General features: G+C 49.4%; 1 pseudogene and 2 gene segments (V, D, J or C); 1 reads left to right on the top strand and 2 right to left on the bottom strand.

Annotated features, from left to right (window-relative positions):
* Positions 1–596: 596 nt before the first annotated feature.
* On the bottom strand, positions 597–4,130 carry LOC133772404 (Ig kappa chain V region 120-like; annotated as a pseudogene).
* Positions 4,131–4,720: 590 nt separating this feature from the next.
* Positions 4,721–8,069, bottom strand: LOC133772403 (Ig kappa chain V region 3381-like). The segment is given in 3 exon segments: positions 4,721–4,777; positions 7,523–7,878; positions 8,002–8,069. Coding segments are annotated over 3 exon segments (468 nt in total).
* Positions 8,070–13,977: 5,908 nt separating this feature from the next.
* On the top strand, positions 13,978–14,481 carry LOC133772227 (Ig kappa chain V region K16-167-like). The segment is given in 2 exon segments: positions 13,978–14,032; positions 14,156–14,481. Coding segments are annotated over 2 exon segments (381 nt in total).
* The last annotated feature ends 1,318 nt before the right edge of the window (positions 14,482–15,799 follow it).

Below are 15,799 nucleotides of genomic sequence, written 5' to 3'. Positions count from 1 at the left end.
GGGCAGCCCAGCCTCACACTTCTGCTTTCCTGGGGGGTTTTCGTTAGGGCTTGTATCACTGTGGTACCAGCACTACTACTATAATAACCGCCTTGACAGTAGTAAGTGGCAGCATCATCACACTGCACGCCGCTGATGGTGAGAGTGAACTGTGTCCCAGATCCACTGCCTTTGAACCGCGATGGGACCCCAGATGCCAGAGTGGATGCAGCATAGATCAGGCGCTTGGGAGGCTGCCCTGGTTTCTGCTGATACCAAGCTAACCGGTTGTTACTATTAACACTCTGACTGGCCTGGCAATTGATGGTGACTGTGCATCCCATAGGTGCAGACATGGGCAATGGAGTCTGGGTCAGCACTTGGGCAAATGTGGCACAGGAGGAAGGAAACAAAGACACAGAGACCACACTCATCCTCCAGCTGACCCAGTTCAAACCAGGGCTGAACAAGTTTACCCGCAGTGTGCATGCTTCTACCAGGAGATGTCACCTCTCAAAATCTCTGAAAAACTTTCAAATACTTTAAATGACCTGGAAGACAAGATGGCATAAAGTATTCATGATTACGTTGGGATTCTGGAGGAGAAAGCTGCTTTTCTAGGGAACAGTGAACACTTTATGGCTGAAGTCATTGTCTTTACGTGTCTTTCCTCTGATGCCCTCACATTGTCCCCCCACGGCAGACCGCTGCACCAGGGAGATGGTCTCTGAGAGACGAGACTTCTGTCCACACTCACCTCTGTACTGACTCAGAATAAACATCCTCAGAACAAGCGGCTGCCAGAGACCAGGACTCAGTAGGAGAACGCAGGAGCTTAGAGGAGATCACACAGGTGCGCTCTCCCATCTGCAGCCAGAGTTCTGAGTCAAGGATGCAGGAGGAAAACAGAAGTGTGGGTTTCAAGGAATCTCCATAGTTATGAGAAGCATCGAGAAAAATAACTTCCCTCCCTCCCCGCTCCAGAAATGTTCACACTTTTTTTAAGAAATCTGGGGAAGGGGCCAGCGCTGTGGCTCAGAGGGTTAAAGCACTGGCCTGAAGTGCCAGCATCCCATATGGGTACTGGTTCTAGCCCCACCTACTCTCTTCTGATCCAGCATTCCTCTATGGCCCAAGTCCTTGGGCCCCTGCACACATGTGGGAGACCCGAAAGAAGCTCCTGCCTCCTATCTTCGGACCAGCGCAGCTCCGGCATTTGTAGCCATCTGGAGAGTGAACCAGCAGATGAAAGACCTCTCTCTCTCTCTCTCACTGCCTCTCACTGAAAATCTGACTTTCAAATAAAATTAAAAAAGAAATAAATCTGGAGAGGAGGGAAGGCTGGCATCATGGCACAGTGGGTAAGGCTGCCACTTGCAATGCCAGCATCCTACGTCAGAGACTGGTTTGAATCCCACTGCTACACTTCTGATCCCATTTGCTGCTAATGCACACCCTGGGAGGCAGCAGAAAATGGCCCAAGTTCTTGGATTCCTGCCCCACATGGGAGACCCGGGGGCAGTTCTGGCTCTGGGCTTCTGCTTGGCCAGGAACTCACTGTTACTGCCATTTGTCGAGAGACCAGCAACAGAATCCCCCGCCCCCTCTTGATTTTGCCTCGCTCCAATGCTCTGTCCTACAAGTAAATAAATATGTTGAAACATGGAAAATGTTAGCATTTATAAAAATTATCTAAATTATATTTATTGGAAATAAGTATTCACCACAGTACAAAACACGTGCTAAAACTGGGATCTATTCTTTTTTTAAGATTTATTTCATTTATTTGAAAGAGTTACAGAGAGAGGTAGAGACAGAGAGAGAGGTCTTCCATCTGCTGGTTCACTCCCCAAATGGCTGCAATGGCCAGAGCTACACCGATCCCAATTCAGGAGCCAGGACCTTTTTCCGGGTCTCCCACCTGGGTTCAGGGGCCCAGAGACTTGGGCCATCTTCTATTGCTATGACAGCCCATAGCAGAGAGCTGGATCACAAGAGGAGCAGCTGAGACTTGAGACAGCAACATATGGAATGCCGGCACTTCAGGACAGGGCTTTAACCCACTGTGCCACAGCGCCGTGGGCTCTAATATTTTTACATCCAGGGTCTGGCACTGATTCTTCCACTGACATCTATGTTGGCTTGTTTCATGCTACAGCAATTTGAGACATTTAAGAAGCTTTTTTCCTCAATGGAAGGACTATTGGCCATCTGACCGTTAGTGAGATACAATTAGTGTATCTTTTCAGAAGACACAGTGTAGAACTGCCCGATTCGTCCCCTCTGCCTCTAACTCTGCTGCTGCTCGAGAAGGAGGATGCACTAGGTGGACCTGGACACCCACTGCCCACGTGCCCCCAGCAATGGCAGTGTCAAGGAGGAATCTCACCTGAAGCACAGGGGAGCAGGTGTAAAACATAAGTTTGCTTATTTGCCCTAAACACTAAAATGAAAGATCTTTGAGATAAGGAGCTCTGTTCAATTTCTTTCCATTTATTCTACATCTACAAAAGTTTGTGATACTGTCAGTCGTGTACCATTGTGTACAAAAATGAAGCCATTATTGTTTCATTTCGATGAGAATTTTCTATCTGATTTTGCATTGAATGAAAAATTGTCCTACAAGGGATTGAAAGCTGATGTGATTCTATCATGAACTTCCGGGGGCGCCAGTGCACCTCAGGTCTGGTAGTGACAGAGAGACTGAGAGGATTGAGACTCACAGCCTTGTCTGGACTCTTGAGGGGCAGTGGTGTTTCTGCTCGCTCCTGGTGGGATACTTTGTTTACTGGAAGGTTAAGCTGGTGGGAATAAATTGAACGTATTTCCAAGTAAAAACTGAAGGTGAAAGAGAGAATGGTGGAGGTAAGGAATAATGGAGGACATGGTGGACAGTGGCATTATGCTCTCACAACTGTAAATAGCATGGGCCGGCCTTGTGCAGTGGGTAAAGCTGCCACATTCAGCACCAGCATCCCATATGGGCACCGGTGGAGTCCTGGCTGCTCCACTTCCAAACGAGCCCCCTGCTACTGGCCTAGGAAAGCACCAGTGGATGGAACAAGTGTTTCAGCCCTGGCACCCATGTGGGAGACCTGAAAGAAGTTCCATGCCCCAGCTCTTGCCGGGCACAGCCTCAGCCAGTGCAACCATGGAGGAGAAAACCAGCAGATGGAAGAGAACTCTCTCCCTGAAACTGTGTGTGTGTGTGTGTGTGTTAAACACGGACTTTAAATAGGCAATTTTTTTTTTAAAAAAAAGCTGTGTATATAAAAAAACTGTACCTATGAAATTGCCATCCAGTAGAAAATTTTCTAATCACCAGTATTTAAAATATTTTTCCTTGTAATATCATTAAAATTTTCTCTTTTACTCTATGAATCTCAAAGGATGCTATAACTTCAATTACTCAGAAGAATAATTGCTTTCCTTTAAAACAGTAGGATCATGGTCATGTCTGAGCTGCAGTCGCCAAGGAGGAGGAAAGGAGGAGCCTCAGAGGAGTCACCCTGGCCCCTTCCACCCGACCCTGCAGGACCTTCAAGCCTGGCTGCTCTGAGAATCACTCTCAGCAGATGGGGCCCAGGAGGAGCAGCTGGGGCAGCCCAGCCTCACACATCTGCTTTCCTGGGGGGTTTTTGTTAGGGCTTGTATCACTGTGGTACCAACTACTACTATAATAACTGCCTGCACAGTAGTAAGTGGCAGCATCGTCACACTGCACGCCGCTGATGGTGAGAGTGAACTGTGTCCCAGATCCACTGCCTTTGAACCGCGATGGGACCCCAGATGCCAGAGTGGATGCCTGGTAGATCAGGAGCTTGGGAGGCTGCCCTGGTTTCTGCTGATACCAGGATAACCAGTTATTACTAACACTCTGACTGGACTGGCAATTGATGGTGACTGTGCCTCCCACAGCTGCAGACACGGGGGATGGAGTCTGGGTCAACACAGCTTGAGCAAATGTGGCACCTGAGAAGGGAAACAGAAACACAGAGACCACACTCATCCTCACGTTCTAAGAGGACGCTCCTGCAGAGACCACAATGCCCTGGCCACACTGCCCGAGGCCGTTCCTGCTGCTGGCCTTCCTTACCTGGGAGCCAGAGCAGCAGGAGCCCCAGCAGCTGAGTGGGGGCCCTCGTGTCCATGCTGGGTCCTGCCTGGCACTGCCTCCTGCATGGGGCGGGAGCAGCCTGGGCCTAAATGCCCAGAGAGGTGGGCGGTGCTCTGGGGACATGCAAATGAGCAGGGGTGTGACAGGGCTGTGCCCAGCTGAAGGGCCCAGGGCAGCTCAGAACTCAGCCCAGGGGCTGTGTCTCCAGCTGCCCCAGCTCAGACCAGGGCTGCACAAGTTTACCTGCAGTGCACATGCTTCTACTGTGTAAGGTCACATCCCAAAGTCACTGAGGGACATTTGCCAACATTTTAAGTGAACTGAACGACCTGATGGTGTAATGTATTCATGGTTAGGTTTGGATCTGTAGGAGAAATTCCTTTTCTGTAGAGAACACCTGGTCACACCTTGGAAGGTGAAGTCAGTGTCTTTTCGTTTTTTGAGTGAGTGGCTGGGCTCTGATATCCTCCCAATGTCACTGTGTGCTCACGTGGGGTCCATTCTACAGCACACAGAGAACAGCTGACTGTAAGCTGAGCGAGCACACAGCTCCTCTGAGAGAGAATCTGCTGGGTAAGTATCTTGATGACCTCCTGTCAGTGTAGGTATGTGACAGCCACAGAGTCAGCTATCAAAGGAGGAGAGTGGAGGAGGAGGAGGCTTCGATTGGTTGTTCTGTGTCTGCACAGAGGGGAGAAAGTGGCCTAACAGGGACATGAGAGGCAGGATGAGTGGAGGGATGAGAAGGGATGGAGTAGGAGAGGAAACAGTCTGGGCTGCAGAGGAGGCCCTGCCCCACACTGACATGCAGTCCCCTGGGGTGGAGGAGGCTCTGAGAGAATGGCAGTCGGGGCACAGCTGCAGGAGGGACTGGGTGGAAGATGTGGGTCCCCGTGGAGTGAGGCAGAGACAGTGAGGAGCTGGTGTGTCACCCCATCCTGGGCTGGTCTCCTGTGTTATTTTAAACTCTGGTCTCAGCCGTGGGATGAACTCAGGCATGTGGACGGAATGGATTTAAAGTTATAGAGACCTGAGCTAAATCCCAGCACCCGTACCTGCTCACCATGGGACTATGGGTAACCCTCCCTGTTGCTGAGATGCACAATCAGATAGGAGAATTCTCTCCAATCCCTCAGCACCTGCACACAGGTGCCGTGTCCCCAGGTGTCCACAGCAGACCCAGGTTGCACAGGTCTCCTACAGAGAATGTCTCTCTGGGGGTCTCAGCAGAGAGAGGACCAGTGTGGGTAGAGTGTCCACGCTCTCCTCACGGCTCACCCCAGCTTTGCTGCTGCTGCTCCACCTGTGACAGGGGCTGCAGGGCTTGCACAGCCCAGAACCTGCGAGAAGCTGAGCAGCTCCTCGGTGTGGTCCTGGTGGACGTCACTGAGGCCAGGAGGCTTCTGCTTTCTCTATTTCCCTAATGGCCTTTGTGTGATGTAAATGAGCAATATATAGAACACACTTTGAGGGGAATGGCTGGTCATGGATCCCTGCTATAACACAGGGAGTTCAAGGTTGAATTCTGTGCTATGGACTTCACCTGCTCCATCCCCAGATGTAAGGGTCAATTGGGGAAAGATCAGCACATGGAAGTTCTCCCTCTCCCTCTCCCTCTCTCTCTCCGTCTCTCCCTTTCCCTCTCCCTCTCTCTCTCCCTCTCTCCCTTTCCCTCTCCCTCTCTCTCTCTCTTCTTCTCTCTCCCTCTCTCTTGCTCTCTCTCCCTTTCCCTCTCCCTCCATCTCTCTCTCTCTCTCCCTCTAGAACTCTGCATTAGTCTCTCACTGATGCTGACTTTTTAAGTAAATATATATATTTATTTATAAAATGGAAAAGGGTAACATTTAAGAACATTATCTTCACTAGAAATGAGTATTAACCACAGGACAAGACACCCTTGCTAAACTGGGTTCCTCTTTTGTATCTCCAGTGTCTGGGCACTGATTATTCCACTGACCTGTGTGTTGGCTGGTTTCACTCCTCAGCAGTTTGAGAAACTTAAAAAGCTTTTTCCTCAATCAAAGGACAAAGTTTCTGTCTGACCGTTACTGAGACTACAATAGTTTACTTCTTCAGTAAACACCAAAGTTGAACTGCCTGATCCATTCCCTCTGCTTCTGCCCCAACACAGGAGGATGCACTAAGTGGACCAGGACACACACTGCCCACCTGCCCCGAGCAATGGCAGTGTCCAGGGGAGGCCTCCATGGCCCAGAGTGGGAGCAGGTGTAGAATGTTATATGTTTGTTTACTATCTGCCCTGCCCACTAAAATTAGAGATCTAGGAGAGGAAGGGCTCTGTTCGATTTTGAAAATTATTCTATGCCTAGGATGTTGTGATACTGTTAGTTGTGAGCCACTGTGTGCAAACAATGAAGCTACTATTGTTTCAATTCGATGAGAATTTGCTATTGGATTTTGAATTGAATGAGAACTGCTCAAGCAGGGATTGAAAGCAGACGCGATTTCACCTCTCACCACAGGGGGCGCCGGTGCACCTCAGTTCCGTAAACAGAGGGATTGGGAGGAAGAGACTCATACCCGGACTAGACTCTTGAGGAGCAGTGGTTTTTGTGCTACTCCGTGCTGAATTCTTTGTTTAGTGGAGGGTTAAGCAGTGATGCTAAATTAAATGGAAAGTATGTCATTGTAAAATTTAAAAGACAAATGAAAAAAGAAGAGTGGGGAGGAGGGAGGACATGGTGGGAAGTGGCATTGTGCTCTCACAGCTGTGGATAGGATGGGCCGGCTCTGCGCAGTGGGTAAAGCACCACATGCAGGGCCAGCATTCCAGACGGACACCGGTGGAGTCCTGGCTGCTCCACTTCCATACCAGCTCCCTGCGAATGGCCTGGAAGAGCACCAGTAATGGAACAAGTGTTTCAGCCCTGGCACCCATGTGGGAGACCTGAAAGAAGTTCCATCTCACAGCTCTTGGCAGTCACAGCCTCAGCAGGTGCAGCCACTGGAGAAATGAACCAGCAGATGGAAGAGAACCTCTCTCTCTGTCACTGTGTGTGTGTGTGTGCAAAGCCTGTGATTTCAATAATAAATCCTTTAAAAAACTGTACATATAAAAAACTAAAAACTTTACATATGAAATTGGTATCCTTTATAAAATTTTCTAATCATCAATATTTAAAATATTTTTCCTTGTATTATCTATAAATTTTTCTCTTTTGCTCTATGAATCTCAAAGGATACTATATCTTCGAAAGCTCAGCAAGAATAATTGCTTTCCTTTAAAACAGTAGGATCATGGTCATGTCTGTGCGGCAGCCGCCAAGGAGGAGGAAGGGGGGAGCCTCAGAAGAGTCACCCTGGCCCCTTCCACACGACCCTGCAGGACCTTCCAGCCTGGCTGCTCTGAGAATCACTCTCAGCAGATGGGGCCCAGGAGGAGCAGCTGGGGCAGCCCAGCCTCACACTTCTGCTTTCCTGGGGGGTTTTTGTTAGGGCTTGTATCACTGTGGTATCAGTACTACTACTATATTCGCCTGCACAGAAGTAAGTGGCAGCATCGTCACACTGCACGCCGCTGATGGTGAGAGTGAACTGTGTCCCAGATCCACTGCCTTTGAACCGCGATGGGACCCCAGATGCCAGAGTGGATGCCCTGTAGATCAGGAGCTTGGGAGGCTGCCCTGGTTTCTGCTGGTACCAAGCTAACCAGTTGTTATTATAAACACTCTGACTGGACTGGCAACTGATGATGACTGTGCCTCCCACAGCTGCAGACATGGAGGATGGAGTCTGGGTCATCACCTGAGCAAATGTGGCACCTGAGGAGGGAAACAGAAACACAGAGACCACACTCATCCTCGCGTTCTAAGAGGACGCTCCTGCAGAGACGGGTAGCCCTGGCCACACTGCCCGAGGCTGTTCCTGCTGCTGGGCTTCCTTACCTGGGAGCCAGAGCAGCAGGAGCCCCAGCAGCTGAGTGGGGGCCCTCATGTCCATGCTGGGTCCTGCCTGGCACTGCCTCCTGCATGGGGCGACAGCAGCCTGCTCCTAAATGCCCAGAGAGGTGGGCGGTGCTCTGGGGACATGCAAATGAGCAGGGGCGGGGCAGAGCTGTGCCCAGCTGAAGGCCTAGGGCAGCTCAGAACTCAGCCCAGGGGCTGTGTCTCCAGCTGTCCCAGCTCAGACCAGGGATGCACAAATTACCTGCAGTGCGCATGCTTCTACCAAGAGACGTCACATCCCAAAGTCACAGAGGGACATTTCCAAAACTTCGAATTTATGGGACAAGAAGATTGTGTAATCTATTCATGGTTAGGTTGGGATCTGTAGGAGAAAGTCCCTATTCTTGAAAATAGATAGTTAATACTTTAAGGCTGAGGTCAATGTCTTTACCTGTCTTTCCTCTGATCCCTCACATTGTCCCCTCATGTCAGACTGCGGCACCAGGGAGATGGTCTCTAAGAGACGAGACTTCTGTCCCACACTCAGCTCTGACACTGATCAGAATAAACATCCTCAGAACAAGCGGCCGCCAGAGACCAGGACTCAGAAGGAGATGCAGGTGCTTAGAGGAGAGATCACACAGGTGCGCTCTCCCCTCTGCAGCCAGAGTTCCAAGTCAAGGATACAGGAGGAAAACAGAAGTGTGAGTTTCAAGGAGTCACTATAGGTCTGAGGAACATCAAGAAAAACAACTTCCCTCCTTTTCCTTTCCAGGATTGTTAACACTTTTCTTAAGAAATCTGCAGAGGAGGCCAGTGATCTGGCCAAGAACGTTAAAGCACTGGCCTGAAGTGCCAGCATCCTATATGGGCACTGGTTCTAGTCCTGCCTGCTCCTCTTCTGACCCAATGCTCCTCTATGGCCTGGGATAGCGGTAGAAGATGCCCAAGTCCTTGGGTCCCTGCACGCATGTGGGAGAACGGAAAGAAGCTCCTGCCTCCTATCTTCGGACCAGCGCAGCTCTGAAGATTGCAGCCATCTGCAGAGTGAACCAGAGGATGGGAGACCTCTCTCTCTCTCTCTCTCTCTGCCTCTCACTGTAAATCTGACTTTCAAATAAAATAAAAAAGAAAGAAATCCGGAGAGGAGGGAAGGCTGGCATCATGGCACAGTGGGTAAGGCTGCCACTTGCAATGCCAGCATCCTACATCAGAGACTGGTTTGAATCCCACTGATCCACTTCTGATCCCATTACCTGCTAATGCGCAGCCTGGGAGGCAGCAGAAAATGGCCCAAGGTCTTGGATTCCTGCCCCACAGGGGAGATCCAGGGGGCAGTTCTGGCTCTGGGCTTCTATTTGCCCCAGAACTCACAGTTACAGCCATTGGTGGAGAGACCAGCTTACAGAACCCCGCCCCCTCTTGATTTTGCCTCTATTTTATGCTCAGTCCTACAAGTAAATAAATAGATATTTTGAAACATGGAAAATGTAAACATTTATGAAAATTATCTAAATTATATTTTTTAGAAATAAATATTTACCACAGTACAAAACATCCTGCTAAAACTGGGATCTATTTTTTTTAAGATTTATTTCATTTATTTGAAAGAGTTACAGAGAGAGGTAGAGACAGAGAGAGAGGTCTTCCATCTGCTGGTTCACTCCCCAAATGGCTGCAACGGCCAGAGCTGCACCGATCCGAATCCAAGAGCCAGGACCTTTTTCCGGGTCTCCCACCTGGGTTCAGGGACCCAGAGACTTGGGCCGTCTTCTACTGCTTTCCTAGGTCATAGCAGTGAGCTTAATCACGAGAGGAGCAGCTGAGACTTGAGTCAGCAACATATGGAATGCCGGCGCTTCAGGACAGGGCTTTAACCCACTGTGCCACAGCGCCGTGGGCTCTAATATTTTTACTACCAGTGTCAGACACTGATTTTTCCATTGCCCTCTGTGTTGGCTCCTTTTATGCTACAGCAGTTTGAGAAATTTAAAAGCTCTTTCCTCAATCGAAGGACTATTTCGCCATCTGACCATTACTGAGACTACAATTAGGGTATCTTCATGAAACACAGTGTGGAACTGCCCGACTCATTCCCTCTGCCTGTGCCCGAGGCAGGAGGATGCACTAGGTGGACCTGGACACCCACTGCCCATGTGCCCCGAGCAATGGCAGTGTCCAAGGAGGATATCATTGAAGCACATGGGAGCAGGTGTAAAATATATGTTTGCTTATTTGCCATGGTCACTAATAAAATGATCTATGAGATAAGGAGCTCTGTTTGACTTTTTTCCATTTATTCTACGTCTACAAAAGATTGTGATACTGTCATTCGTGTACCTTTGTGTAAAAACAATGAAGCCACTATTGTTTTATGAAATTCGATGAGAATTGTCTGTCTGATTTTGCATTGAATGAAAAACTGCCCAGGGTATCAGGGATTGAAAGCTGATGCGATTCCATCATGGACCCCTGGGGGCGCCAGTGCACCTCAGGTCTGGCAGTGACAGAGGCCCTGGGAGGATTGAGACCCACAGCCTTGTCTAGATTCTGGAGGAACAGTGGTTTTTCTGCTCCTCAGTGCTGAACTTTCTATATAGTGGAGGCCTGAGCTAGTGTTTATAAAGTACATTGAATATATGTCAGTGTGGGGCTGGCACTATAGTGTTGCAGGTAAAGCCGCAGCCTGCATTACCAGCATCCAATGGAGAGACAGTTTGAGACCCGGCTGCTCCACTTCCCATCCAGCTCTCTGCTATGGCCTGGGAAAACAGTAGAAGATAGCCCAAGTCCTTGGGCCCAGCACACGGGTGGGAGACATGGAAGAAGCTCCTGGCTCCTGGCTTCGGATCCGCACAGCTCTGGCCATTGCAGCCATCTGGGGAGTGAACCAATTGAAGGAAGACCTCTCTCTCTCTCTCTGTCTCTCCTTCTCTATGTAACTCTGACTCTCAAATAAATAAATAAATATTTTAAAAATAAAATGTTTATGCTTGTAATATCTATAATGTTATCTCTTTCCCTCTATGAATCCCAAATGATGCTCTAGCTTCCAATACTCAGAGAGAATAATTGCTTTCCTTTAAAACAGTAGGGACATGGTCATGTCTGTGCTGCTACCACCAAGGAGAGGAAAGGAGGGAGCCTCAGAGGAGTCACCCTGGCCCCTTCCACCCGACCCTGCAGGACCTTCAAGCCTGGCTGCTCTGAGAATCACTCTCAGCAGATGGGGCCCAGGAGGAGCAGCTGGGGCAGCCCAGCCTCACACTTCTGCTTTCCTGGGGGGGTTTTGTTAGGGCTTGTATCACTGTGGTACCAACCACTACTATAATAACCGCCTTGACAGTAGTAAGTGGCAGCATCGTCACACTGCACGCCGCTGATGGTGAGAGTGAACTGTGTCCCAGATCCACTGCCTTTGAACCGCGATGGGACCCCAGATGCCAGTTTGGATGCATCGTAGATCAGGAGCTTGGGAGGCTGCCCTGGTTTCTGCTGATACCAGGCTAAGTAGTTGTTATTATAAACACTCTGACTGGCCTGGCAATTGATGGTGACTGTGCCTCCCACAGCTTCAGACACGGAGGATGGAGTCTGGGTCACCACAGCTTGGGCAAATGTGACACTTGACAAAACTCTCATGAGCTGGAACAATGAGTGGTGTAATCTATTCATGGTTATGTTGCGATTCTGTAGGAGAAAGTCTTTTTTTCTGAAGAGTATGTGCAAACATCTTAGAATTAGCAACCAGCACTTGCTCAATATTCGACTTTGGGAAATCCATCCTGCGCGCTGAGATGCACAGTCAGATAGGAGAATTCTCTACAATCCTCCAGCACCTGCACACAGGTTCAGGGTCCACAAGTGTCCAATAAGACCTAGTTGCACAGGTCTCCTACAGAGAATGTCTCTCTATGGTCTCAGCAGACAGAGGACCAGTGTGGGTAGAGGTCCACGCTCTCCTCACGGCTCAGCCCAGCTCTGCTGCTGCTGCTCCACCTGTGACAGGGGCTGCAGGGCTTGCATAGCCCAGAACCTGCGAGAAGCTCAGCAGCTCCTCGGTGTGGATCTGGTGGACGTCCCTGATGTGGGGGAGGCTTCCTCTTTCTGTTTTTCCCTAATGGCCTTCATGTGACATAAATGAGCTATAAATAGAAAACATGGCAAGTGCTATGATTTATAAAAATGGCTGTGCTTGGACCCTGCCACACACTGGGAGTCCTGCATGGAGATCTGTGCTCTGGATGTGGCCTGACCCAGCCTCAGCTGACAGGGTCATCTGGGAAACTACCAGCCCGTGGAGGATTCTCTCTCTCTCTCTCTCTCTCTCTCTCTCTCTCAGTCTCTCTTACTTTGCCTTTCATCTATGCTCAATCTTTCAGTAAATAAATAAATAAATATTTTGAGAAATGGGAAATATTGCATTTAAGAAAATAAATGGGGGTCACAGGAGCAGTTGTGTCAGTTTTCAATCTCTAATCCAAAATCGAGTAGAACATTCTCATCGAATTGCACCGTAGCAGCTTCATTGTTGGTACATAAATGCATACAAGGAATAGTATCACAATCCCTTAGGCATGGAATAATTGGAACAAATCGAACAGAGCCCTTTATGTCATAGATCTTTCATTTTAGTGGGCCGGGCAGATGAGAAACAAACCAATGACGTTCCAACTGTGCTCTGTTGTGCCTCCCATGGAGCAGTGCCAGTGCTCAGGACAATGGGGCTGTGGGTGTGCAGGTGCTGTGTGCCTCCTTCTGTCTCCACCTAGACAGGGGCAGAGGCAGAGGGAATGTATTGGGCAACTTCACACCTGTGTTTCCTGAAAAAAAAAAAAAAACTAATTGTACTCTCAGTATTGGTTGGATAGCCAAATTGTCCAGGCAGAGGGAATGTATTGGGCAACTTCACACCTGTGTTTCCTGAAAAAAAAAAAAAAAAACTAATTGTACTCTCAGTATTGGTTGGATAGCCAAATTGTCCCTGGCAAAAGATTTTAAAATTTCTCATGTCCCTGTAGAATAATGTCAGTCAGAAGACGGGTCAGAGGGAAGAAACAGTGCCCAGGCACTGGAGATTAAAAAAAAAATGAGCCCAATTTTAGTGTGCATTAGCAGGAAATGGGGTCAGAAGTGGAACAGCAGGATTCAAACAAGTTTCTGATATAGGCTGCTGGCATTGCAAGTGGCAGCTGAATCCACTGTGCCATGATGCCAGTCTACCTTCCTCCCTAGCTTTTCTTAGAAATACAGTGAAGGTTTCAGGAAAAGAGAGAGGGAAGTTATTTTCTTGACGTCCTCAGGCCTATGGTGACCTCTTGAAACTTTCACTCATTGTTTCCTCCTGTATCCTTGACTCAGAACTCTGGCTGCAGATGGGAGAGCGCACCTGTGTGATGTCTCCTCTAAGCACCTGCGTTCTCATTCTGAGTCCTGGTCTCTGGCAGCCGCTTGTTCTGAGGATGTTTATTCTGAGTCAGTCCAGAGGTGAGTGTGGACAGAAGTCTCGTCTCTCAGAGACCATCTCCCTGGTGCAGCGGTCTGCCGTGAGGGGACAATGTGAGGGATCAGAGGACAGCAGGTAAAGACATGGACCTCAACTTTAAGGTGCAACTAAGTTTCTTAAGAAAGGGACTTTCTTCTACAGAATCCCAACATAACCATGAATACATTACACCATCTTCTTGACCCATGAACTCAAAGTTTTGGAAATATCCCTCAGTGACATTGGGAGGTGACTTGTCCTATAGAAGCATGTGCACTGCAGGTAAACTTGTGCAGCCCTGGTCTGAGCTGGGGCAGCTGGAGACACAGCCCCTGGGCTGAGTTCTGAGCTGCCCTGGGCCCTTCAGCTGGGCACAGCCCTGCCCCGCCCCTGCTCATTTGCATGTCCCCAGAGCACCGCCCACCTCTCTGGGCATTTAGGAGCAGGCTGCTGTCGCCCCATGCAGGAGGCAGTGCCAGGCAGGACCCAGCATGGACACGAGGGCCCCCACTCAGCTGCTGGGGCTCCTGCTGCTCTGGCTCCCAGGTAAGGAAGGCCAGCAGCAGAAACAGCCTTGGGCAGTGTGGCCAGGGCTGCCTGTCTCTGCAGGCGTATCCTCTTAGAACGTGAGGATGAGTGTGGTCTCTGTGTTTCTGTTTCCCTCCTCAGGTGCCAGATGTGCCGCTGTGATGACCCAGATTCCAGGCTCCGTGTCTGCAGCTGTGGGAGGCACAGTCACCATCAATTGCCAGGCCAGTCAGAGTGTTTATAATAACAACCAATTATCCTGGTATCAGCAGAAACCAGGGCAGCCTCCCAAGCTCCTGATCTACCAGGCATCCAAACTGGAAACTGGGGTCCCATCGCGGTTCAAAGGCAGTGGATCTGGGACACAGTTCACTCTCACCATCAGCGGCGTGCAGTGTGACGATGCTGCCACTTACTACTGTCTAAGCACTTATAGTAGTGCTACTACCACTTGTTACAAGCCCTAACAAAACCCCCCCAGGAAAACAGAAGTGTGAGGCTGGGCTGCCCCAGCTGCTGCTCCTGGGCCCCCATCTGCTGAGAGTGATTCTCAGAGCAGCCAGGCTTGAAGGTCCTGCAGGGTCGGGTGGAAGGGGCCAGGGTGACTCCTCTGTGGCTCCCTCATGTCCATTGTCTTAGGAGCTGCAGTACTGACATACCATGACGCTACTTGCTTTAAAGGAAAGCAATTATTCTTTCCAAGTGTTTGAGACTGGAACATCATTTGGGATTCTTTGAGCAAAAGAGAAAACAGATATTGCTAGCAATAAAAAATTGTTTGACAGATAGACAGTAGAAGAGAGAGACAGAGAGAAAGGTCTTCCTTCCATTGGTACACCCCCCCAAATGGCCGCTACAGCTGGAATAAGGCAATTGAAGCCAGGAGCCAGGCACTTCCTCCTGCTCTCCCATGCAGGTGCAGGGCCTTAGCACTTGGTCCAACCTCCACTGCCTTCCCAGACCACAGCAGAGAGTTGGACTGGAAGAGGAGAAACCGGGACTAGAACGTCCATATGGGACGCCGGCATCACAGGAGGAGGATTAACCAAGTGAGCCACAATGCAGGCCCCAAGCAAAAGTATTTTAAACACAGGTGATTATACAAATTTTATGAAGGAAACCAATTTGATATCTACACTTACTTAGACATATTTATTTGCCTATTGAAAGTCTGTGATTTACACCCACCCACCAACAACACACAAATACACAGATAAACACAGTTTCAGCAAGAGTTTTTACAATTTCTCTTGTTCCTGTAGCATGAAACCAGGCAACACACAAGTCCGTGGCAAGATTCGGTCCCCCGACACTGGAGATAACAACAAATGGAGCCCAGATATGTTTTGTAAGCTGGTGCATCCACAAATGGCTGTAACAGTGAGTTCCTGGCCAAGCAGAAGCCCAGAGCCAGAACTGCCCTGGGTCTCCCCTGTGGGGCAGGAATCCAAGACCTTGGGCCATTTTCTGCTGCCTCCCAGGCTGCGCATTAGCAGGAAATGGGATCAGAAGTGGAGCAGTGGGGATTCAACCCAGTCTCTGATGTAGGCTGCTGGCTTTGCAAGTGGCAGCTTTACCCACTGTGCTACGATGCCAGCCTTCCCTCCTCTGAGGATTTTCTTAGGAAAAATGTGAAGGTTTCAGGACAGAGGAGAGACGGAAGTTATTTTCTTGAAGTTCCCCAGACCTATGGAGGGGCATTGAACTTTCATTTATCTTTTCCTTTGTATCCTGAGCATGGAATTCTGTTCCTGGTTTGTCCAGCATCTGGATGGCCCCATTTCC

Source organism: Lepus europaeus, chromosome 13, assembly GCF_033115175.1.
Source record: "Lepus europaeus isolate LE1 chromosome 13, mLepTim1.pri, whole genome shotgun sequence".
Classification (NCBI taxonomy): Eukaryota; Metazoa; Chordata; class Mammalia; order Lagomorpha; family Leporidae; genus Lepus; species Lepus europaeus.
Note: the sequence above shows the minus strand (reverse complement) of the source record. Positions and strands in the feature narration are given on the sequence as shown.